The sequence below is a fragment of the Myodes glareolus genome, chromosome 15, assembly GCF_982192425.1.
Source record: "Myodes glareolus chromosome 15, mMyoGla1.1, whole genome shotgun sequence".
Taxonomy (NCBI): domain Eukaryota; kingdom Metazoa; phylum Chordata; class Mammalia; order Rodentia; family Cricetidae; genus Myodes; species Myodes glareolus.
In genome coordinates this window covers 72,646,285-72,671,855 of record NC_142040.1, presented here as the reverse complement: position 1 = coordinate 72,671,855, position 25,571 = coordinate 72,646,285, and the positions used below count along the sequence as shown (strand labels likewise).

The 25,571-nt window shown below is 41.1% G+C and overlaps 1 protein-coding gene and 1 pseudogene across 1 annotated transcript; one reads left to right on the top strand and one right to left on the bottom strand.

Annotated features, from left to right (window-relative positions):
- Positions 1 to 3,638: 3,638 nt before the first annotated feature.
- Positions 3,639 to 4,269, top strand: LOC125396000 (large ribosomal subunit protein eL29 pseudogene; annotated as a pseudogene).
- A 4,869-nt stretch (positions 4,270 to 9,138) lies between these two features.
- On the bottom strand, positions 9,139 to 24,895 carry LOC146891536 (uncharacterized). Its single transcript, XM_087897007.1, has 4 exons — positions 24,737 to 24,895; positions 12,807 to 12,933; positions 10,896 to 10,991; positions 9,139 to 10,072 (listed from the first exon to the last, which is right to left on the bottom strand). Exons 1-4 carry the CDS (start codon positions 24,746 to 24,748, stop codon positions 9,315 to 9,317), a joined length of 993 nt encoding a protein of 330 aa, XP_087753133.1. The 5' UTR covers positions 24,749 to 24,895; the 3' UTR covers positions 9,139 to 9,314.
- Between the last annotated feature and the right edge of the window lie 676 nt (positions 24,896 to 25,571).

Below are 25,571 nucleotides of genomic sequence, written 5' to 3'. Positions count from 1 at the left end.
TCATATGCTTATAATCTGCATGATGTCATTTTAAAAATAGCTGGGTAATACTCTGTGTGTAAATGTACCCGTAGGTGATTTTCCTCTGTCCTTCCAGATAGCTCCCAAAAATGGCAGACATTTATTCATTATAAAAGCTCAACCAAAAAAAAAATTAAAAAAAAAAATAAAAAATAAAAGCTCAACCAATAGCTTAGGCTTGCTGCTAACTAACTCTTACAACTCATATTAGTATATTTTTATCAATATGCTTTTTGTCTGGTAGCTTTATTAGTTTTACTTGTACTGCTCATGTTGCTTTCTCCCTATCTGTGTGGCAACTCTCCCCTTTTTCTTCTTCCCAGCATCCTGTGCTTGAAAAATCATGCCTAGCTACTGTCCATCCTACTTTTAATTAAACCAATCATAATGACACATGTTTAGAGTGAATGAAATGTTTATTCCACAGCATGAATCACATTTGTTTTTCCATTATCCTGTTGAGGGCCATGCAAGTTGTTTGCGATTCCTGACAATTAAGAACAGAGCACCAATGAACACGTCTGAGCAGGTCCTTGTGGTAGAATGAAGCATTCTTTGGGTATATGCACAAGAGTTGCTTAGCTGAATCTTAGGGTACATCAATTCCCAACTGTATGTAATATATCCACAGTGGGTGTACAAGTTCGCTCTCCCAGCAGTGAAGTGTTTCACTTGCTCCACATCCTCACCAGTGTTACCTGACATTTGTGTTACTGACTTAACCATTCCGACATTAGAAGATGAAATCTCAAAGAAGTTTCATTTTAAAAAGCTAAAGAAATACATTAAAAAGTGTTTCTCAGTTATTTGAGAGACCTCTTTAAAAAATTGTCTCTTTAATCTGAATGATGGTGGTGCAGCACTTGGGGGCAGAGGCAGGTGGACCTCTGTTGAGTTTGAGGCCATCCTGGTCTACAAGAATTTGTTCCAGGACAGGCTCCACAGCTATGGAGAAACCCTGCTTCAACAAAATAGAAAAAGAAAGAAAACATAAAGAAAAACAAAACAAAAAATAAAAGAAAATTGTCTCTTTAGATATTTATTCCATTTTGAAATTAGATGATTTGGTTTTTGATATTTAGTCTCTTGAGTTCTTCCTATGCTGCACAATTAATAAAAACCCCAGAGACAGATATTGTGGTTCAAACTGAAGGTCAGAAAAGGAAAAGAGCCAACACACTGGCTCTTAACTCTACCTCAGTCTGAATTGGCAATCCTGCCTCCAGGAATCTCAGAACGGGACTGTGTGTGAGAGCTTCTCATATTTTCCATTCCTCTCTAAGCCTGGAATTGAACATGTGCACCACTACCACCTGGTTTCTATAGCAAACTAGTGTGGCTCGTGGGATTAAGTGTGTGTCTCACCACTGCCTGGTCTGTAAGGCTGATCAGTGGGGCTGTTTTACATTCTGAACTTCAAGTAAGCTTTGTTTGTTAAAATTCAGATGAAAGATGACCACATTTATAGTATGAACTTTAGAAAGTCTTTACTTTTTCTATTCCTGCCTTGACCCCAGTTTTCAGTCCCTCTGAAGTTTTCTGGGTTCCATGAGTTTGCAAACTTCCTGCTGCTTCTCTTGTTGAAATCCAGCTTTAGTCTGTGGTGGTGTGATAGGAGGCATGGGGTTATTTTAATTTTCTGGTATCTGTTGAGATGTGCTTTGGGAACATGTATGTAGTTAATTTTGGAGGAAGTTCCATGAGGTACATATAAGAACGTATATTTTTTGTGTTTGGGTCTAATGTTCTAGAGATATGCTTAGGTGTGTTTGGTTTATAACATCTGTTAGGTCCAGTATTTCTTTGCTTAGTTTCTGGTTGAATGATCTGTCCATTGGTGAAACTGAAATACTGAACCCTACCAGTACTAATGTGTGATAATCAATCTGTGATTTAAACTTTAGCAATTTTTCTTTTACAAACTTAGGTGCCCGTGTATGTGGGATGTAGATGTAAAAATTGAAATAATTTCTTCTTTAAGCACTAAAATCATCCTTTTCTTTCACTTAAACAACATTGCAATATTCATTTCCTGCTGTGGTAGAATAGCTGGGCATATGTATTAAATGTCAGATTCATGTATTCATTTGGTATGCAACTTTAGTAGCCATTCCTGTTACAGTAATAAAATATGCTCACAAAAGCAATGTAAAGATAGAGGATTTAAATTGAAAAATCGTTTAAGATCACTGTCTACCATGGTTGTTCTTATAGTTTTCTATTACTGAGAAGAGACAGAATGACCAGGAAATCTCTTATAAGAGAAAGCATGTAAATTTGGGCTTGCTTACAGTTTCAGTGGTTTAGTCCATTGTCATTACGGTAGGGAGCAGTGTGGCACACAGTTAGACTTGGTGCTGGAGGAGTAGCTGTAAGTTCAAGATTCAGAGCCATAGAAAACATGAAGAACAAGACATGGCTTGGGACCTGGCTTTGGGATGTGAGACCTCAAAACCCATCCCTAAGGATACACTTCCTCCAACAAGAATATTTAACACTTAATCCTTTGCAAATAGTGTCACTCCCTGAGTTCTAAGCATTTAAATATATGAGACTAGGTGGGAAAATCTTATATTATCCACCACATTCCATTTCCTGGCTCCTATAGGCTTGCAATCAATTGATGCAAAAATGCACTCAGTTCAACTTCAAAAGACTCCATAATGTATCACAGTGTTTACACTTATTATCAGTCCAAAGTTCACCATCTCTACTGAATACTTATGGCATTGTACTAAACATAACCCTGTTAAAGAAAGAAAAAAGGTATATGGCATACTTACATTACCAAAGGCACAGAATGTACATTTCATATTCCAAAGGGAAGAAAGGAAAGTACTGGATCAAAGTGAGACTTAAACCCGCAGGATTCTTCATCTCCATTTCAGATGCCAAAATGCTTCAGAACTCCAACTCATTTCACCCCTTTTGACTGCAATATACTTCTTTTTCTCAGACTGCTTCCACAACCAGTCCACAGTTCTTCTGGTAAGGTACCCCGTAAGTCTTGACACCTCCAACATTTGGGGATTTCTACCCAAATTTAGGAATGACTTTCATAGCTTTACTCTGTGGGGAAACCCCTTATACTTGCCAGGAATCAGCAAAATTTCTTAGCCATGGAGGCAAGATTCTACAACTCTTTCCTCCCATACTTTCTTGATTTTTAATCCAAATCCTCTGGACTATGGTTCAAATTTCTACTATTTCTTGTGGCTGGAATTTGGACCCCTCCTTCAATTACATCGGCATCAGTCTATAGCTGACGGTTCCCTTTTTTCTTACGTTTTCCTTTCATTCTTTTAAGATGTTGAAAGCTGACCTAGGTGGGTTCTGCCCTGATGTTACCACTCCTTTTATTCCATTTAGCACCAGGCTTCCCTTACACCTTTTTTTTCTCTTTTAGCAGAGACTTGGATCCCTTACATTTCCTGGTGCTCCAATTCTCCTCAATCAATACATTTTATAATTTTCCTTAAAAAACTATAGATCTGGCCAGGCGCAAAGTGTGCAGCAGGGTCTACGAATGAGCCCTTCCTTTCCAGTCGCAGAACCTTTCTATCCCACCAGCACTAAGGGAAGTTTTTCCGTCTTTTCTTCCGGTGGTGTCAGCCCTATTTCCCGTGCTGCACCGCGGCCTTTCTCTTTCTCTTTCGGTCGCAGGCGTTTCGGGAGCAGCCGGTTAACGTCCAGCCATGGCCAAGTCCAAGAACCGCATCACACACAACCAGTCCCGGAAATGGCACAGAAATGGCATCAAGAAACCACGGTCACAAAGATACAAATCTCTCAAGGGGGTCGACCCCAAGTTCCTGAGGAACATGCGCTTTGCCAAGAAGCACAACAAGAAAGGCCTGAAGAAGATGCAGGCGAATAATGCAAAGGCCATCAAGGCCCTGGTGAAGCCCAAGGTGGTGAAGCCCAAGGTGCAAAAGGGCCCCACCCGCAAACTCACCAGGCTCGCGTTGAGTGCTCACCCCAAGCTTGGGAAGCGGATTAGAAGCTATATGGCCAGGGGTCGTAGGCTCCAAAAAAACAAAACCCAAGGTTCAAGCCAAGGCAGAGGCCTCAGCTGCAGCTCAGGCTCCCAAAGGTGCCCAGGCCCCTGTGAAGGCCCCATAAAAAAGGTCTCAGTCTACCAGTGTGAAGATAGATGGACTGGTGTGAATATCTACACAGTATTTGCAGATGATCAGGACCTTATGCTGATTTTACAAATAAACTTGAGGCAAGATCTAAAAAAAAAAAAAAAAACTATAGATCTGCATGAGTGTGGTCTCTAAAAGCCACACAACAGTGTCAATTCAAGGGTTTTTTTGGGGGGGGGGGCGGCTATGCCAAACCTATTAATGCAAAACTCCTAAATTCAATGTAAGGCGGATATTTTTGGACTACGACAAAAAGTAGGCACATTCTTTACCAAAATATCACAAAAGCATCTGTAGGTGACTTTCTAATATTCTCCCCTTCTGATCCTTCTGGCACCCCATAGTTCAATTATCACTCAGCATTATCTTCCATGTGCCTAATACAATGGCTCCTTCTTGTTCAAAAGTCTTCAATCAATTTTCTACTATAAAGTCTATCCTAATTCTCCATATTCCACCAAACAAGATCATGGTCGGCCATACACAGAAACATCGAGCTCTCTGATATCAACTTCTGCTTTTATCAATGTTCTATTACTGTGTATGACCTGATGGTATAGCAACACTGTTAAAGAAAGCATTTAATTGGAGCTTGCTTACACTGGTAGAAATTTACCCAATTATCATCTTGACAAGAGGCATTGAGGCATACAAGTGTTGGGACCAAATGGGTTCCTGGCCTTTAGCTGTTCTTCCCTACTAGAGCCTTCTAATTGAAGTTACTAAATGCTGTGCTTTGCCTAGAGGATCAGAGGATGGGATTTTCACCTGTTGGCCATTGACAGCAGGGTATTTAAGCCTCCAAGGTGCTATTAAAGAGGGGCTTTTGGTACCAGTGATGGAAGGTCTGTGTGTCGGTCCGTCTCTGCATGAGTATTCTCAACCTCCAGCCCCTTTCCCGAAGCTCGCGAACTGGGGTCTAGCACATAGAGCGCAGACCGGGGCCGCAGTGCGCAGCAATTGGAGGTCCCTCTGATATAGCGAGATGGAACGCTGAGAGAACGCCCTTGGAAGCCCCTCCGAGAGAGGTAAACAGACAGCATTGTTCCTGGCCGACGGAGACATATTGAGGAGTAAAGATGGGAGGTATCTTTTCTTGGTTCAGAAAAGAGTCGGACGATAGGGAAGAGTTTGATGGTTTAGAGCTAGTGGAGGGTAGTGAGGAGGATTCATCAGAAGAGGAGGAAATCATATGTAAGGAAATAAGAAACCTCTTTAGAAAGTTGAGAAAACATAGAGTACAAAAAGACTCACATCCAACTCCCTCTGCCCCACCGGTTTATAATAATGAAGGTTGGTGGTCTCAGTTGAGTAGGGGCCTCCCAAAGATCAGTGAGGGTTTACTCTTCTGAGATGACCTAAGACTTGAGGGTCTTCTGTTTTATAAAAAAATTAGAGGGGGGGGGGAGGTGTTGGGACCAATTGGGTTCCTGGCCTTCAGCTGCTCTTCCCTACTAGAGCCTTCTAATTGAAGTGACTAGAAGCTGTGCTTTGCCTAGAGGATCAGAGGATGGGATTTCCACCTGTTGGCCATTGACAGCAGGGTATTTAAACCTCCAAGGTGCTATTAAAGAGGGCTTTTGGTACCAGTGATGGAAGGTCTGTGTGTTGGTCTGTCTCTGCGTGTGTATTCTCAACCTCCAGCCCCTTTCCAGAAGCTCGCGAACTGGGGTCTAAGGCACACAAGTGAACGTGGTGATGGAGAGTTTTTCATCGGGATCTTTAGATAGGAGGAAGAGTGAAACACGGGGCCTAGATTTGGCTTTTGACACCTTATAGTGCCCCCCATGACACACCTCATTTAATAAGGTCACAGTACTTTTTAAAATTGGCATTCTGACATATGTATTTGAAAACATAAGCAATTATTTTGAAGAAATAGAATATTTGGGGACATATTTTTAATATAATTACTTACGAAACTCTGAAATAAAAAGGTTAAGTTTTTACATTTTAGGAAAGGCAGAGTCTAAAGAATCTTTTTTCAAGATGAGAGCCTTGTTCATGATAATGAACCTGTGCCCTGGTATAGAAGTTATTCTGTCTTGGGAGGAGCAAGGACATTTTAAAGGTCACATTTCTTAATCCTTTTCAAAGATAATCTTTCCCAATGACTAAGAAATCAAATATATGAGTCCTTTGGTGCTGTGGGACAATGGTCTGTACACTGTCAATTATATTTTAAATAAATGCTGATTGGCCAGTAGCCGCACAGGAAGTATAGGCAGGCTGCAGGAAATAGAGGCATGGCAATGAGAATTTGGGGAAGATGAAAGTTTCAGTCTGCAGATGCAGAGGATACAAGATGTGACTGCCTCGCCAAAAAAAGTATCAAGCCATGTGCTAACACAGACAAGAATAACGGGCTAATATAAGATGTAAGAAAGAGTTAATAAGAAGCCTGAGCTAATGGGCCAATTAGTTTATGATAAATGTAGACCTCTGTGTGTTTATTTGGGACTAAATGGTTATGGGACCTGGTGGGACAGAAACCTCAGACAACACATGAGGCAATAGTTATTCAAATTACCAGACATGGTGAGAACCTAAGATAACAGTAACTGCTGAAGCAGCTGATCGTGTTCCATCCACAGCAGGATAGAAGAATTTTTGTTTTCAGGCAGTTTTCTTCCTTATAGTATGGAGGATCTCATCAAACAGATGCCTATAAACAGAATCAGCAGCATTCTGACCTCAATTAACCAATATAACCTCTGCAAAGAAATGAACAGAGGTTGTCTAACATATGATTCTATATCTCATTGACCTCAATTAACCAATATAACCTCTGCAAAGAAATGAACAGAGGTTGTCTAACATATGATTCTATATCTCATTGAGTTACCAATGGAGTCTTAAGTATTAATTCTCTACCCCTTGTCTACAGGAAACACAAACACAAATTAAAAGCATATTTCAAATTTATTTTAAATGTACATTTATATGTATGTATTATGTGTGGGCCTAAACATGGAGGTCAGAGGACACCCTTCAGAGGTAATTCCCTTTAGCTACTGTGAGTATACTGGGGTACAAATAATGTTTTGTGTTCTGTTGGAAATCACATTTCCTTCTATAACCATCATGTTGCCTATGGCTTCATAAATTTAAGTTGTAACATTCTTTCCTTTTTTCCCAACCTTACACTCACCTCATAAGTAAAATCGGATTCAACTAAAAAGTCCCACAATGTAGTTCAAAATTCCAAGAGTTTAAAAGACCCCAAGTGCTCATCTCACGTGAGACTCAAGGCAATTTCTTGTGACTGTGACCTCCCCCAACATAAAAACAAGTAACGACTTCTACCACACTGGCATGCAATCAACAACTGATTCTACCTTCTTTTTTTAAAAGATTTATTTATTTATTATGTATACAAGATTCCTTCCATGTATGCTTGCATGCCAGAAGAGAGTGCCAGACCTCACCATAGATGGCTGTGAGCCACCATGTGGTTGCTGGGAACTGAACTCAGGACCTCTGGAAGAGCAATCAGTGCTCTTAACCTCTGAGCCATCTCTCCAGCCCCAACAACTGATTCTAATACAGAAGAAACAGCACAGCAAGGATGGACCGGCTGAAAAATACAAAAGGCTAAACACACCCCGACAGGTCTGGTTTTGACATCTGGACCATTTGCTGCACTGGTGCTGACTCCAGAACATTGATGTGCCTCAACTCTTCCAGCTTCACCCAAACACGACATAGTCTGCTAGCTCAGGGGGGCATCGAAGGCACCCACCTGACCTTTCTCCTCAGCTGATATCCTAAAATAACTCCTCGCAGCCTGTGCCATCTCAGACTAGACTACTCAAATCTGATGTCCTTCCCTTCTACTCCTGTGCATCTCTCTATCAGTCCCCCTTATACCCTCTTACTCTCTATGGCTTAACCCTATGTTCACTTCCTTGACCTGTTTTCTTGCTCCATTTCTTGATGTTTAGGTGACTTTATTTAACGATGTTTACAATATTCAAGGACAAAGCTTTTGGATTCAAGGTGTTTGTGGTGAGTGATCACCTAACAACTACACACAGATTTTACAGTAAATATGTCAATCTCAGCAAATACACTGTAATCAAACACTCTATAACAATTTTCATCTTCAGTAAATTGTTCATGCTCTAAAAAAATGGGTTATGAGGTGAATATGTCAAACAAAATTACTGCCAGAGTCACGAGTAGGTTTTTACATAATGTAAATGCACTGGGAGTTGATCAGAATGGAATTTTATTTAAAGGCATTATACATTATTTGTATCTGCAGGTCTTCTCAAAAAGAACGTTTCCTGATATGCAGGTATGTCAAAAAACCTACCACTGGTATTTGTTGTAATCTCTGGTATTTATTATTTTCTCATTTTCCTTGTGTGTAGTTTTGAGTTTCCTTTGTTTTACAGGATTCCTCTACACTGTGATTATTTTGATGTTAAATTGTTGATGCAAAACAATAAATTCTTTGTAATATTCTTAGAAACCTTTTTTTTTCAGTGTGAATGTTGAGTGTGAGTTAAATGCTCTTGGGTACAGACAGTCATGATGGAACATAGAAGCTTTGCCTCATACTTGTATGGTTTCTTGCCTGTACAAATTCTCTCATGTATTTTAAGTAATGATGCAGCATGGGACATCAACACATACTTCACACTTCTAGGGTTACTTTCCTCTATGAATATTCTTGTGTGCATAAAATCCTGATGAACTACTGTAGGATTTGCCACATACTTCACATTTGTAGGGGTTCTCTCCTGGATGAGTTCTCTTGTGTTTAGACAGCGCTGATGGACAATTTAAGGCTATTCCACTTTCTTCACATTTGTAGGGTGTTTCTGCTGTATGACTCCGTCTATCTTGAGAAAGAACAGATGAAACATAGACGTCCTTGCCACATACATCACACTGGTAGAGTTTGTCTAATGTATGATACTCTTGTGTAGAGAAAGTCCTGGTGGAAAAGTGAAGGCCTTGCCACATACCTCACACATGGAGGGTTTCTCTCATGTATGAATTCTCTTGTGTTGAGAAAGTATTGATGGATGAATGAAGGCTTTGTCACATGCTTCACACTGGTAGGGTTTCTCTCCTGTATGAATCCCCTTGTGTACAGAAAGTTTTGAAGGACAATTGAAGGCCTTTGAACATACTTTAGCAATTGTAGGGTTTCTCTCCTGTATGAATCCTTCTATGATGAGAAAGTAATGATGGAACATAGAAGGCTTTGCCACATACTTCACATTGGTAGGGTTGCTCTAATGTATGAATCCTCTTGTGAAGAGAAAGTCCTGACGGAAAAGTGAAGGCCTTGCCACACAACTCACACTGGTAGGGTTTCTCTCCTGTATGAACTCTCTTGTGAAGAGAAAGTCGTGATGGAAAATAGAAATCCTTGCCACATACTTCACACTTGTAGGGTTTCTGTCCTATATGAATCTTCTTGTGTTGAAAAAGCCCTGATGAACTACTGTAGACTCTGTCACACACTTCACACTGGTAGGGTTTCTCTGTATGAATCCTCTTGTGTACAGAAAGTTGTGATGGAATATAGAAGGACTTATTACATACTTCACACTTGTATCCTTTCTCTCCTGTATGAATTTTCCTGTGTACAGAAAATGCTGATGGACTTCTGAATGCTTTGCCGCATACTTCACAACTGTAGGGTTTCTCTTCTAAGTGAATTTTCTTGTGTACGGAAACTGCTGATGAAGTTCTGAATGCTTTGCCACATAATTCACAATTGACGGGTTTCTCTCCTGTGTGAATTCTCATGTGTTCACAAAGCAACGACGGAATACGAAAGGCCTTGCCACATTCTTCACACTTAAATGGCTTCATTCTTAAATTAATTTCCTGGTATCTAATAGGTTGTGAGTTCCACAGAAGGGTTATGCCAAATTCTTTGTCTGTATAGTGGTTGTAAAGGTGAGTAAAGGTTGGGAAATGAATGAAAACTGAGCAAAATTATTTAAATTTATATTCAGTTTAAAGAACAGAAACATTGACTCATACCTGCATTTTCATTTTGAATAATGTTATATTCAAATTTCTATAGCTGTAATTTGTTCAGCCAAATAAAAGCATCATGAGAGGAAGAAATTATATAACTTGCAGTAACAATAAAAAGCATGAAAACATACAAACAAATGATTATTAATCAATGTGAAACATATAAGGAAGGTATAACATCAACAATTAAGAAAACAAAACTATGATGCTATTTTAAATGAGCCACTTAAATATATATATGTAAATTTAAGTCTAGATGATCACAAAGTATAAAGTAGTCCAAACTGAAAGACACAAAAGTTAATAGTTCATATATATCCTAACTGCAGACATTTAGTTTTGGAAGGTATTAAACTTTGGCTGCATAACTAGAAACCTGTACATAACAGTATTAAATAACATATTTCCAGGATCAAAGACAGAAATATGTATGCACATTTTATGAATAAAATCTACTGACTAAGTTATGAAAAACAAATCATGTTCACCTAGAAATTATAAAACTCAGTTACTGTAAACAGAGGCTGACCTAATGGGAGAAGGACAAAGCATAACAGAATCAATGCATCATAAATATCCTCTTCTCACAGCAGAATACAAACGAAATCCTTTAAACCGTATGTCCATCACAACATTGTGAGTCAATGTTGCTGACAAAGCCTGGCTTTCTGCTGGATCTCTGGCCTCTGCCCTGGCCTCTGTCCCCTCATTCCTACACACCTGTTTCCATGGCAGCTGCTTCTTGACTCTGCATATCTGAAGGTCCTTGTTCTTGCTCCAGAAATGTGACCAGATATGGCTTAGAGGAGGCAAGACCTGTTTAAGGGAAAAGAGAACATCATTATTAGTGTGTTCTCCTGGGGATCACATGTCCTCTCTAGGACTGTATATAAAATAAAAGGATACAAACAAGGCTTGTAGAAAATTAGTTCTCTGTGATTTTCCTGATGAGCAAATCAGAATGCTTAGGAGGAATTTAGGATTTGCAGGTCCTGAGCTTACTGTCTATCAGTTACAAGGAAAAATATTTAAATTGTAGAGTGTGGTATTCTTTTTAACACGTGTGCTTCCCACTCATGCCATTTACTTTATGACATTACCACCAATATAAAGGACACCTCTAAAAAGAATGGGAAGGTGTTATGAACACAAGAAAAAATAAAATCATTCTAAGGTATAGGAACACTCTCTCCAATTTTTCCTAAAATTTGCACCATACTATTGGCTGAGGGGTATGTTACTTTGGAGAAGAGATTTTGCTTTTGTTTCCACAGAAAATGAGAGGCTATGGATTCATTCTGAGTTAAGAAAAATCAACTTTGATCAAGGGAGGCCACCTGAGAAATCTCCGGTAGGAACAGATGGCCCAGATGTCTGAGTTCTTCATCCAGAACAGGTTGAAGACTGCTGCCTGAGATGATCAAGACTCACAGGATACTCCAGTCATGACTTGATTATAACTAAGTTTTCTTTAGGTCCCCATAAGATTATCAGTGCCCCCAACCAGCAGGAAGTAGCCTGAAATACTATGCCCACATTCCCAACAAATGGACTATGGGTATTTTCCTTTGTTTAAAAAAAAAAAAGAGGGAAATGATACGGGAGAATTGTCTGTATTCTGTCAATCATTTTAATAAAACGCTGACTGGCCAGGCAGGCAGTATAGGCGGGAAAGCCAGACAGGAAGTAGGGGTGGAGCAAAGAGACTGGGAGTATTCTGGGACATAGGAAGCCCTCAGCCACTCCTGCACAGACCACTGAAGAGGCAGCATGTAACTTGCCCAGCTGAGAAAGGTACGGAGCCATTATGGCTAACATAGATGAGAATAATGGGTTAATATAAGTTATAAGAGTTAACAAGAAGCCTGACCTAATGGACCAATCAGTTTATAACCTTATGGAATCCTGTGTGTGATTTCTCTTTGGGATTTGCCGGCTGTAGGGTACCAGGCGGGAACAGATACCACAACAAGCTGGCCCTCATGCTACACCATACGTTTCATTGTTGGAAGCATGAGCTCCCTTGAGACACCGTGGAAAGTAAGCGAGTCTTATGATGACAGTTAAGAGTCCACCATGGAAGGTTCCCACACACATGTTATAGAATATATTTTTATTATATTAGATATATTATATATTAGATATATTATAGAATATATCTTTAAGGTGTGCTTCTTTTGTTCATGCTCTGGTAGAATTTCTTAATGATTCAAAAATGAGTTACATTTATCTGGTTAAATAAAATTCACCTTAAGTCAGGAGGCTGAGGCAGCTACCATCTGACTGAAAGTGGAAGGAGGAGGCCGGGGGAGGAGTGTTTGTAAGTAGGGGTTAGGAGAAGAAAGGGCATTTTAGTAGAAACGAGACAGGAGAGAAGGTGAGCTACCTGCTATTCAGCCTCTCTGAAGAGAAAAATTTTTACCTTAACCTTTGAATCTTGAGTTCTTTAGAAGGGCAGAAATTTATGAGTTCCCTTCATAGCACTGAAAGAGGCAGGGCATGAGGGAACAGAATTCCCTCAGGCTGAGGCTTCTGTGGAATAATCACTGCTGGTGGTACTGGAGCTGCAGTTCCTGATTACAAGAGTCAGGACTTAAAAGGCAGCAACAGTTTTTAAAAAAGACAACCCACCCAGGAACACAAGGTTGCTGAAATTCTCCAACATCACATCCCTGTACAAAGTCCACTGATCAGGGCCCAGGTATTCACACTCCTCTGCAGAGAAATCAATGGCCACATCCCTGAATGACAGCATTTCCTGAAACAAAGAAAAGGAATGGATATTAAACATTAAACAATTTAAAGCAGCAGTAAAAATATGAATTGAAGAAACAGGCATATACCCTTCTTTATATAAATCTAGAGGTCACCCAGAGTGAGAAGAGAGCTAGAAGCCCTTCGAACATAGGTGAGCTCTATCCCTAACATTAGTCTGATGGAGTATTGTGATGTGGCACAGAACTCATCATTAAGGAAAGTGAATGGCATAAGATCCTGGGAACTCCCATGATATTAAGAACCATACTTAGAGAGGGAGGGGCTGCAAAGAGTACTGCTGAGGTGGAAGAGATGGCTCAGTAGCAGAAAGCTGCCAGTGAAAAGGCATGTCCCTAGGGATAAGAGTGGATTTCTCAAAGGAAAATTTGGAATGCAGAAGGAAATGGAGAAATGCATTCCAAGTCTTTATAGACCATGACAGCCAACAGAAGCTACTACACATAACAAAACTATCTGCCATACCTGAAAGACAAAGATAATATAAAAAACATTTAACAAGTTATATCCTACAAACCAAATCTAAAGAAAATACAGGAAGTAATGTTTTAGGTTGTAGAGAAGGATGTGATTAGCAAGAAGTCTGTGGGAAGAAATAAGAGGTCAAATTTGTGACTAAAACACAAAGGGCCACTTTGAACACAAACAGTACCACCAAAACTTAGTAGCACAATGACAATTAACACTCATTTATCAGAACAAAAGACTCTTGTATCTGAAACTATACAAAAGACATGGCCTCTGGCAGATACACAGCCATCACCAGGAAATGAATGTCAGTACCCAAACACAAGGTCTCTTCAGAGTTCTTCCAGACATGTTGAACATGACAGGTTACTACCCGAGTTTGTAAAGACCAGTAAATCCATCCACATCATCACTCACACTGACAGTAATCAGGATAAGAGCCTGGGAGGAAAGGACAGGACTGCACACCAAGGGAGACTGGATGCCTTCCCAGGGAAGAGGGAGGAATCCCACGTTCACAGTTTACTGCCTGGATGGTGGCAATACCACACGTGAAGCTCAGTGGTAAATGCGGTTGTCATTACCATTTGCTGAGCCAGAATTCTGGTCTGGAAAAATTCAGGTAAAGTTAGAAGAAAGAACCATGAGGTTATGATAGAAAATAATGATGAATGTGCAAAGATGTAGCTTGGAGGCTGGCTTGTTTGTGGGTTTCTGTCCTGCCCGGCACCCCACAGCTGGCATACCCCAAAGTATACACAGAGGACTCCATAAGATTATAAACTGATTGGCCCTTAGCTCTGGCTACTTATTACATCTTATAACATATATTACCCCATTATCCTTATCCATCCATGTTAGCCATATGGCTTGGTATCTTTTTCAGCTGTCAGCTCACATGTTGCTTCTTCGGTGATCTGGGCAGGAATGGAGGAGGGAACTTTCTACTTCCCAGAATTCTCCTGTTCTCTTTGCATCACCTCTACTTCCTTTCTGGTTTTCCTGCCTATACTTCCTGCCTGGCCAATCAGCATTTACTTAAAATATGATTGACTGATTACAGACAATTCTCCCGCACCACAAGGATAACAAACATTCCCTGCAAATCCAGAGAAACAGTCAAACAGGCAAAGGAGAGGTTCCTTCCCAGCCAGCAAATAGAAGCATCTAGTCATCCACACATGATGAACTAACAAAAGGATGTTAGTGAAAAAAAATGTATAAATTTAGAAAATAAGCAAGATATCAGTTGGATAGATATCTGTTAGGTTGCTGGTGCTCAGAAATGAGGAGTGTATTAGCGGAGGTGGGCTGTGTTCCCACCTGGATCCTGGCTATCTTACCCCCGAAATAATTACACGGAAACTGCATTCTTTTAAACACTGATTGGCCCATTATATCTAGCCTCTTATTGGCTAACTCTCACATCTTGCTTTAACCCATATTTAGTAATCTGTGTAGAACCACGAGGTGGTGGCTTACTGGGAATTATCCTAACCTGCGTCTGTCTCGGAGAGGAGAGTCATGGTGACTGCCTGCCTCTGCTTTCTTTCTTCCAGAATTCTGTTCTGTCTTTCCACCTACCTGTGTTCTGACCTATCAGGCCAAGCAGTTTCTTTATTAACAAATGAAATTAACACAATAGACAGATGACCCTCCTACATCAGAGGGGAACCAGAAGTAGTCACCACACCCAATAATCTATGCTTTTAAAATTCTTTTTAAAGCAGAAGGTCTCATGAAGCTTAGGCTCACCTTGAATGTCCTATGAAGCAGAGGATGATCACAGGTTTCCTGAATCTTCACCAAAATGCAAAGATGACAGGATGAGCTACAGAATAGGCTTAATTCAAAAAGTATACAAATATTTGGGTACCTGTAGGTGTACAGGAGCATGTGGTTATATCATCTCTACATTGTAAGGACGCTGTTTTGATGTAGAATACAGTGTGCTTTTCCCAATTCACATAAGTTACTATTTTCCTTACAGATTAACAACAGGAACTAGGAAGTCTCTATTAATTTAGATATGGTTGGAAACTCACTGAGAATTCCAGGAGCTAGGACAAAGTGGTTTGAAGCCCATGTTTCCCAAGAGTGCACTCCATGTCACCAGCCAGTCTCCAGCACACAAACACTTGGCTTGACACACACTTGGACAGTATATGTATGCCAATGGCACGTGAGCTAGGGGGAGTGGCTGTGGAGGAAACTTTCTGAAAAGAAGCTGTGTCTGGCTGTGAGTGAAAACTCTTGGGAAGAGTCTTTGTCTGCAGAGACTGATGGACCATGTGGAGATTCCAAACTGAAGAGAATGCAATTTTGCAGGTTAGGAGAGTAGTTACCTTACCTTGGGCTGGTTTTATGCTTCAAAAACAGCCATTCCTTGCAACATTCTCTAGTGGACCAAACAGCTTGTGACAATAGAGTAAAAAACTTTTAGAATCCAATGACTGAGCAGAACATTAGCTTCTGTTCATCCAAAACCTACGTATAACGTCAGATAGATCACAGGCATATAGAATAGCTCCACCCATCTGCAGCACCTGCCTCTCTAGTGTAACCACCAGTGTCTTTTAAATTTGCCTTGACCAATGACATTCAGTGTTCTGCAAAACTATAAAACAAAAATATGCCTGTTTCTGGCTTGGAGCATGTTCTTTGAGATGATGCAGTCTTTGTTCCCAGGGCATAGTCACCCAAATGGCTCCAGACTAAATGATCTCTTCTTCCCTTGAAGACTAGAGCTGCAGTTGTCCCACGAGGAAGAAACTTCTATATGCAAATCAAATGGCGCTGTGTGGGTCACAGCCTTTCAAAGTTGTCTTTTATTGTATGTCGTTCAGCACAAAAACATAGGCAAACCTTCCCAGAACTATTCAGGGAGCATCAGTGGGCCTGGATGCCACACTCCTTGACAGAATCCTGAGTGCGTGTAGACACTATAAATAAAGAGAAGAGCCAGAAGGGAAGCATGTGATGAGAGGACAATGCCCAGAGTCTGCCAGGTCAGCTGGGCCATTTCTCCCCTCTGCTGTGGAAAAATCCTGTTGTACAGTGTAAAGATTTGCCACTAGAACTGGTATAAAATGCTGATTGGGCAGGAATCAGGCAGGAAGTATGGCAAGCATGACCAACTAAGGATGATCTGAACATGAAGGGTGGAGTCTGACAGCAGACTTGGATCGAGAAGGAGATTAATGTTCTATATTAGCAAAGGTCCTGCCATGTGGCAGAGAGTAAATAAGGAATATGGGTTAATTTAAAATGTAAGAGTTAGTTATTAATAGGCCTGAGCTATTGGAAGAGAATAAATAATTCATATTCAGACTGATTTGTTATTTGGGAACTGCGTGGGGGAGAGACACTTCTGCCCACACTCCTCCTTTCAGAGATATTCAAGCCTCCTCCTGTCAATCATGAAGTCCACTTATCTCATCACACCAAGTCCTCTCTCACATCTGAAAAGGAGTAGAAATTTCCGACATCACAGTCTCAAAAGGAATTGGATACAGTATTACTCAGTATGTTCCACTCTGCAATGTGAAGTTCGTAATTATCTGGATTCAGCAAAGATACGTTCATACTAACTATAAGATATTTCTGTGGGTATATGGAGTGTACAGTGACGATTCTGATCACAAGAGCGTATATAACTTGTTTCTATTCCACCAGAGGCTTCCATAAATATTAAAATTCATTCCAAGGGAAATGGAACTAACAACCCGTACAGCAATTGCCCTCACAGTACTCTGTCCCTGGAAACTAGGAACTTTAGGAACAGAGAGGTGAATTTCCTAAATATGGAAGGGCATAGGTGTTCTATAAAGCATAGGTAGAGCCGGGCGGTGGTGGGACACGCCTTTAATCCCAGCACTCCGGGAAGCAGAGGCAAGGGGCGTGGGGCGGGGCGGGGGGGGGGGGATCTCTGAGAGTTCAGGGCCATCCTGGCCTATTGAGTTCCAGGATAGCCAGGGCTGTTAAAAATAGAAATCCTACCTCGGAAACAAAACAAACAAACGAGAGAGAGAGAGAGAGAGAGAGAGAGAGAGAGAGAGAGAGAGAGAGAGAGAGAGAGAAGAAATAAAGAAAAAAGAAAAATATTATAGGTGAGACTACGTGTTCGCCCTTCTGGAAGTCCTGAGAAATCTGTCTATTGTCCTGTGTCTGAGAGTCAGCTAAGGGGGAGCATGCTTCTCCAGCCAAGCAGGAAAGCGAGCTTCCTTCAGCTCCTCAAGGACCAGAAGCATAGGCGGGCTCGGTCAGCAGGGGCGTCCTAGGAGACTGGGCACTCACAGCACATGGCTTTGGCGTGGCGCCCTAAACCCTCGAACCTGCACCAAGGTGCAGCAGCCCAGCCTAGGTCAGCACAGCATCTCCAGGTCAGCTTCTCCTGACTCCCTGCTAAGCAGCCCAAGTCAGCAACCTCCACGTCATACCCGCCACCTTGCACAGTCCCTCAGATCTGCAGGACGGCGCTGCACCCTACACCAACCTTCCTTTAAGAAATCCAAGTCCAGCGCTGAGCAGGACACTCACCTAACCTTAGGGAGAAGCTAAATTTGAAGACTGAACATGGAGGTTCTGGATTCACAACCCTTTCCTGGGTCTTCATCGCGATCGGGACTACATTTCCCATAAGTCAGCGCGACAGACCTCTTGGAGCCCACCGAAGGTGTTTTGTACAATGCCTGGGCTCCTGCCCAATTGCTTGCTGGTGAAAAAGAAAATGGGCTTGAGCAAGGGGACAACAGAGGATTAGGTTGTTTCAGTCATGTGATCAGAGCACCCGGTGTTAGCCTGTGAGTATGGACAGGGTGGACTAGCTTCAGGTAAGGGCTACAACACTTGAGTATAAAGATGGTTTTGGTTTAATACCCAATAATTCAAAGAAGTAAGTAATCCTTTTTCTCATTTGCTGACACCGACAGTTGGCATATGAACGTTGAATCCATGCAGTGAAGAGCATGGGTCAGGGCCACGGAGATGTTTAAAATCATCGAACAAAGTAAAAACTACAAATCTCTGACGTTTACTTGCAATGACCTTTCAGAATCCGTCTGAAGAACTTTCTGCACATCCCTTGTCCACAGTTTCACGCATTAATTTGTGTGACAAATATAAATTTTGTGTCACATCTACCACAGCCATCTAACCTACTTCTCCCTGTCTTTCTAGAAACTCAAGGGCTTACTCACCACCTGGTGACATAATAATATACATAATACAGACTTTCTGCGTGTTTTCCGTCTTCACATGGCTTCTTTTTTTATTTACTCCTTTAATCTATGACTGCCTGTCCTCTGTCTCTTTAAAGACTCCTCTAAAAATTTTTAAAACCGGTCACTTCTTTTCATAACTATCTATAGTCTTTTTTCTTCTCTCTCTCAACCCTATGTAATTTATCTCACACTGTGACCCATTGGGGTGTCTTTTTTTAATCTAAATCTGTCTTTATTAAATATCAGTAATTCTTTTCTGACTAGGACCACTTTTTAAAATGGTAAGCAGGTTTGTTGCAGTGGCTCTGGATGCTGGCTCTGCCTCTCTGCCTTCCAATATGGTGGAGGTACCATTCATTTCTGCCAGCTCTGGGACTGCCAGGCAGGAGCTGTGCTCACCACTTTAACTCTGAGAAGGAGCATGCAGCACATAAACCCTTTTTACCCATGTAATTGCTAAATCTTCCATGCAGCACACTGCATGACCTAAAAAATCTCTGTGTGTGGCAGCAGGAATCTGCCATGCTCTCCTGTCTGTGTATTCCTAGCAGACCTGATTCTGCTGCTTGGCCAAGCACAGAGCACTGAGGCATAGTCATGGTCTCAGATACTTTTCTCCCAAACAGGACTGGGCACAAAATAATCCAGAACCAAAGTCGGTGATGGGCATCAGCCCCAAATGATTCGACCATGTTGGCATTCCAATCTATTTAAACTGAAAAGAGGAAATGATGTGTGGAGTCCTTCTGTATATGTGTTGCTTTTATTGATTAATAAATAAAGCTGCTTTTGGTCATTGTCTTAACAAAGTAAAGCCAGGCTTGAAATCCAAACAAAGGTGTAGAGAGAGAGACTAGACAGAGTCAGGAAGAAGCCATGTAGCTGCCTGCAGGAGACAGTCATACTGGTAGCTTGCCAGTAAGTCACAGCCATGTGGTGACACACAGATAAATAGAAATGGCATAATTTAAGATGTAAGAGGTAGCTATAAATATACTTAAGCTATTGGCCAAAGAGTATTGCAAATCATACAGTTTCTGTGTACTTCTGGCTTAAGTGTCTGGGGATGAATGAGCAGCCTCCACCAACAGCTTTTGAACACATTACTCAGTTCATCAGGTTTTGCCCTAATAGTGGGCCTTGCATAGGAAATGTCTCCTACCAATCTTGAAAATAATTTAGAGTATATTGACCTCTCCATATTACACTTTGGGGGTCTAAGTTTTTTGTAGACCTATTCTATATCCTAAATAATTATTAGAATCTCCTCTTTGCATTTTTTCATGAGCAATTTTTAATCCCCAACAAGGCAAAATTTTCTTTACTTCTTGAAACATTGCAAAGTATATAGATTTTGATCAGGTAATAAAATGTTATCCATATAAAGTTAAACTATAGAATCAGGAAACTGCTCATGCATCATTTCTAATGGCTGACTTATAAAATATTCGAATAGGTTGGGTGTATTTAATATTTCCTGGGGAAGACCATTTCATTGATATCTCTTAACAGGATATGAATTATTACAAGTAGGCATGATGAAGGCACATTTTTCTCTGTGTTTTTCTTGTAAACGTACAGTAGAAAGACACTCTTTGACATCGAAAAGTATAAGTAGCCATCCTTAGGTAAAAAGAAGGCAAAAGAATTCCTTAATGTAGAGAATCCTTTTGCTAAATCAATTTATTAACAACTCTTACTTGGATCTCTTGCAATTCTCGATTTTCCAGGTTGCCTTTTAATAATAGATGCAGGAGGATCCAATGGCTGGCTGATTCCTTATTATGATGAGCAATTAACTGCTCCTGTACCAGCTCTTCTACGACCTACAGGTTCTTTGTTGTTGAAATGAATTGTGCAACCCATACAATTTTCTTCAACAGTTTTAAAGATAGACCTGTTAGTGCCTTTGGAAGATTAGCAACTGTTGTGCCCTCTTCTTGTACAACACTGAATGGGCGCAGACTGTCCTAATATATATTAACATATATGTTAATTTATGACTTTTTGAGATTTGTGTACTGTCAAAATGAGTATTCAATTGATGTAACACATTATTTTCCCACAAATTCTGTGCCATGTTAGCCACATATTAGTTTTCTCCTCTGTCCTGTCCCAAACATTTGACACAACTCATGCTCTTTTTTAGGGGAGATAGTTTCAGTCCCTTAAAAATGAACATTTGTCTCCAGAAGAGGTCAATTTGGATACTAAGATTATTGGTACATCTTCACCTGTTTCTACCAGACCTTCAAAAACAATATAATTCACCTTTTATGTGGGGGGGGGCTTGTTCATTTTTAGAAGTCTAGCAAAGTATGTGCTTTACTGTTTCTTCTGATTTTTTTGTTCTCTCTTCTATAACTTTTCTGTCTTCTGGGGTAATATAATTTCTTACAATAGGCATTAGGTTCTTTAATTGCCCTGGGAGGAGTTTCCTCCATGGGACAGGAAACAACTGAATTGACTTGGCACACGATCCTCTGAGAGGTTCCTCAAGGCCTTTCCTATCAACAAAGGGTTACCTTAAGTGTTCCTTTCTAATGTACACTCGTTAGTCCAATGCCTGCCTTTGTCACATCATCTGCATAATCCAGAATGTAGGGGTGTAGTGTTTGGATTATTCATAGAAAAAGCATTGTTTTGAGGAATGCCCAATATAGAGTCCCTTTTGAGGTGACCTTATTTACCACAATTGAAATTTTTGATATTTTTATTTTTTTTCAAACCACTGGAAATCACCTCTCCTAGCCATGCATCATCATGCTCATGAGATTCAGTATTGAGTGTGTCTTGGATTTATTCCTACAAGGGTGCTGATCTTGCCTTTAGTAGTCTAATTATCATTTGTATTATGCATCAAGAAATTCAAATAAGAGATTAAATTATTATTTATCTTGCTTCTGAGTTTAGTATCATTCTATTTACTGCTGAAAACAATCTTTGTAAGAAATCCATAAAGGATTCTTTTGGTCCCCGTATAACTTTAGTGAATGACTCAATTTTTTCCTGCTTTTCCAGTTCTGTCATGAGCATTGAAAGCTGCTGAGTGGCAAAAATCCAAGATGTGGTCATCAACTAATGAGGCCTTTTTACATCACTAAAATCTCCCTCTCCAAGATGTAGATTTTCGGAGGTCTCTTTGCCTCTCGTCCTACTCCATTGTTAGATGATATTAGCCTCATCTCTCCACTAGGTTTATCTTTGTAATTGAGAACCAGTCTCCAAAACTCCTGTAATCAAGTATATCCAGCCTTTAGTGATAATTCTATTGTAGGTTGACTATGAATTTAACACATGCTTCAAAAAAGGTAAGTGCAAGCAATATGAGACTATTACTTCCTTGAATCTCTTTAAACCTAATATTTCTGCAGGTATTCATTCAACTATTGTGCTACCTTGCAGATATCTATCATTTGGCAGTTGCTGTAAGGTGACTGAATATATTAAGGATAGTTGTTCTAAAAGCGTAGGCTGTTCTTCTCTAAACTTATAAAGCAAGGCTGAAATTGGCTCTCCATTGAATATCTTCACAATCGATTTTAATTAGTTTTTCTATGTCCTGTATCTCAGCACTCATATCAGCCAATTTTCTCAGAGATAAACCAAGATTTAGCAACAGTATAAATAACATTATGTAATCCCAGGTTAGTTGATTATCCCTCCATTTAATTAATTGTACCAATTTTGAATCATACATTGTATAGTAATAAGAGACCCAACTTTCTTCATATTAATTGTGCTTGCCCTTTTTTTTTAACATGGGAAAAATCCTCTCTCTTTTTTGACCTAATTTCTCCCTTTTAGAATTCCCAATTGTCTCACAAAGTCTGCTGACAAGTGGAGTGTGCTGCTGCTGCTGCATAGCATGTCTGAGCAGAGAGCACAGGCAGGACACGTCTGGTTGAGGATCACTTCAGTTTCTTGCATGTGGTCATGAGTGGAAGCCCAAAGACAGGGTGTCTAGGGGCATTCTGCAACCCATAGGGGACAGGAAGCCTGCCGTCTGAAACACTACACGTGGGATTGTGCAGAAGCAGCAGCATGTGTAGCAGAAGATTCCAGATGGCAGAACTAGCTGTTCTAAGGCAAGAAGGTCCTGTGGCACTTGGAGCTCTAAGTGCTTCTGCAGTTCGGGTGGCAGCTGAAGGTTGCTGTAAGGAGGCTACAACAGGAACATCCAGAACTCGCACAGAACAAGAAAAGAAAACCTAGCTTGTGGTGCAGTGACTCCACTGAGAGACCCGGAGTAGGGCTCTGGCACCTGCCAGTGGCTGGCAAGCCACAGGCAAGCGTTATTTTCATGAAATTAGGCTGAAATGTTGAATACCAATTGTTGTGCGCATTCTAATTGGTATTAATAATAAAACCCTGGAGCCAGATATCAGGGCAAATGCTGAGAGATCAGAGAGAGAAAGAGAAAACTACAGCTAACTCCTCAGTTGAACAGGGATGACGTCCTGTCTCCTGCCTTATATTTCTCTCTCTGCCATATCACTTCCTGTCTGTAGAGACCTCCAGTCCTCTTTGGTTACCCAGTAACTAGGTCTGCCCTCTGATCTATAGACAGGCTTTATTTATGATAGCATCAACAAAATATACCGACAGATTGCCCCCTCTCCTTTGGCTCCTCACACCCAATAGCCCAGTTTCCTCTCAGGCTCTGCAGAAGACCATCTGCTGAGGTGCCCCATTCTTCGCTGCCCCCATCTCCAGTGGATTACACAGATATCACCTCCTGACCCATGCCTCACCGTACTCACTGCTTTATCCCTCTCCCCAACTTCAGCAGGCAATTTTGGGGACCCACATGGCACTGCAGCCAGCGAAGCAGGTAGACTAACTGCACATATTCTCCTCTCCCTTCAATGCTTCAAGGCCATCCCTCCATTATCATCCCCAGCTCTGCATCAGAACACTTGCTGCAGCCCATCCCCCACCTCATTTCTAGAAGAGTTAACAGTTCTTCCCCTCCTAAGCTCTCTCCCTTCAGACTTTCTTTCCCATTCCTCCAACTCCAGCAGGCACTCCCTGGGAACCAGTTCACTCTGATTTGGGAGACAGGCTAACTGCAGTTGCTCCTTCTCCCTCCATCCCTCCAAGAACAATCTCCCAGCCTCATCCCCACTTCTTTAGCACACACTCTGGAACTTAACAATGAAGATCCTGTGAAACATCCTCCTTTCCTCCCTCTTCTGATGATTCTCCTCCACTACCAACCCTTCCTGGTGTCTAAGTCTCAGGTCCTAATACACAAAACCACATTTTACTTTGTACCCCCAGTTCCCATAACTATCAGGACCAAAGGCACTCTTCCTACTGGCCAATCCCTTGAGAGCCAGAGAGGAAACAGAAACCAAGAAACAAAACATGTACTCAATTAAAACAAGACAATGTCAGAACCAAGAATTACAATCTTCTCAATACCAGATGCCCAGATGCTAATTCAAAAACACAATGAATAAAAGCCAGGACAGTTTGTCTCCACTATAGCAGCAACCCTCCCATAACGGGCCCTGAATAGAGTTGAGGCACAAATAAAAGACCTTAAAATAAACTTTATGCACATTATAAGGTCCTGAAAGAAGAAGCAAATGAATACCATGGAGAAAGAAAAGAGGCAAAAGCCTGGGATCTTCAAATATCAGGTTGGCTGGCTTTTCCTCTGACAGCAGTTCCCTCCTGCTGATGGTCTAGCCCCACAGCTAAAGGATGAAGACATGTTTACCCCAAAGCTGTGGACCTACTGCCACCTTCACCATGCTCTCCAGTAAGCCTCAGGGAGGAAGTTTCCTCAAGAGCATTCAAAGCCCCGCCTGGGGAGACAGGAGACAGGCTCCTATGTTCAGCTGAGCAGAGGATTCCTCTGTGTGCCCTACTGTGGTTGTGTTTCCCCAGCCCTAATAACACCCTTCTTTGCCTTTGGATTCTCTCTGCTGTGGTTGATATTTTCCCATTAAGTGACATGTTGCAGTTGGGATATTTTCCCTTCTAACTCTTCATCTGCCAGAAAAACAAGGAACCAAACCAGATCAAGAACCCCCTCCCGCCCCTCGGACTGTAACACTGCAGCAGAAGAATGCTCTTTCCACTTACCAGCCTCCACATGCCTTTCTTTCATTTTGTTGTGTTGCTCTTTTTAGTGTTGTGTGTTAAAACTCAGGACCTCCAGACTTCAAGGAACCTGCACCATCACCCAGCTACCTCCCATTCATTTTTGTTCTTTTATTTCATTACAAGGCTTGCTTGCTTGCTTGCTTTCCTTCCTTCCTTCTTTCTTTTTCGCTTCTTTCTTTTTTAATTCTTTCTTTGTCTGATCTTCCTTTCTGTCTTCTTTCCTCTTTCTCTTTCTGTCTCTCTGTCTGTCTCTGTCTCTGTGTCTCTGTGTCTCTCTCTCTCTCACACACACACACACAAACACACAGGGTTTCTCTGTGTATCCCTGGTGTTCCAAGAACTTGCGCTGTAGACCAGGCAGGCCTTGAACAGTGTAAACACCACCACCTCCTGGAATATACATACATTTCTTAAATTGCCCAGGCCTGCTTTGAACTCACCCTGGAGATCCGGCAGCCTTGGAGCCCTGATCTCTGGGCCTCTGCTCATAAGAGGCCGACACCAGGTGGCCACCATGCCTCTACTCGTATTTCATTTCAAAGACGTAGCAATGACTTTTCCATGTGAATTTCTTATAATAATCTCAAAATGAATGTTCTTCTCTGGAGCAAATTTGTAAAACAAACAGACCTGTGTGTTAAATTACAGTAAAGTAACAAAAAAATAACTAGTAAATGCAGTAAACATTGCTGCGAGGTCTTCATTCCATGAGGATTTTAAGAGCAGCCTAACTACCAGGGAATCTCCTTTTAGCAGCGGCGAGCGCTCCCGGCAATTCTTTCCCAAGGTCACATGCTACCTGCTAGCTCTATCA

What these genes read in the sequence shown, in the direction of transcription:
- LOC146891536 (XM_087897007.1), bottom strand. An exon ending in CAGCAACCTTGTGTTCCTGG is followed by an intron (nt 10,992 to 12,806) that starts GTGGGTTGTCTT and finishes TCCCTTAAACAG; the next exon opens with GTCTTGCCTCCTCTAAGCCA. An exon ending in AGCAGCTGCCATGGAAACAG is followed by an intron (nt 10,073 to 10,895) that starts GTGTGTAGGAAT and finishes ACCACTATACAG; the next exon opens with ACAAAGAATTTGGCATAACC.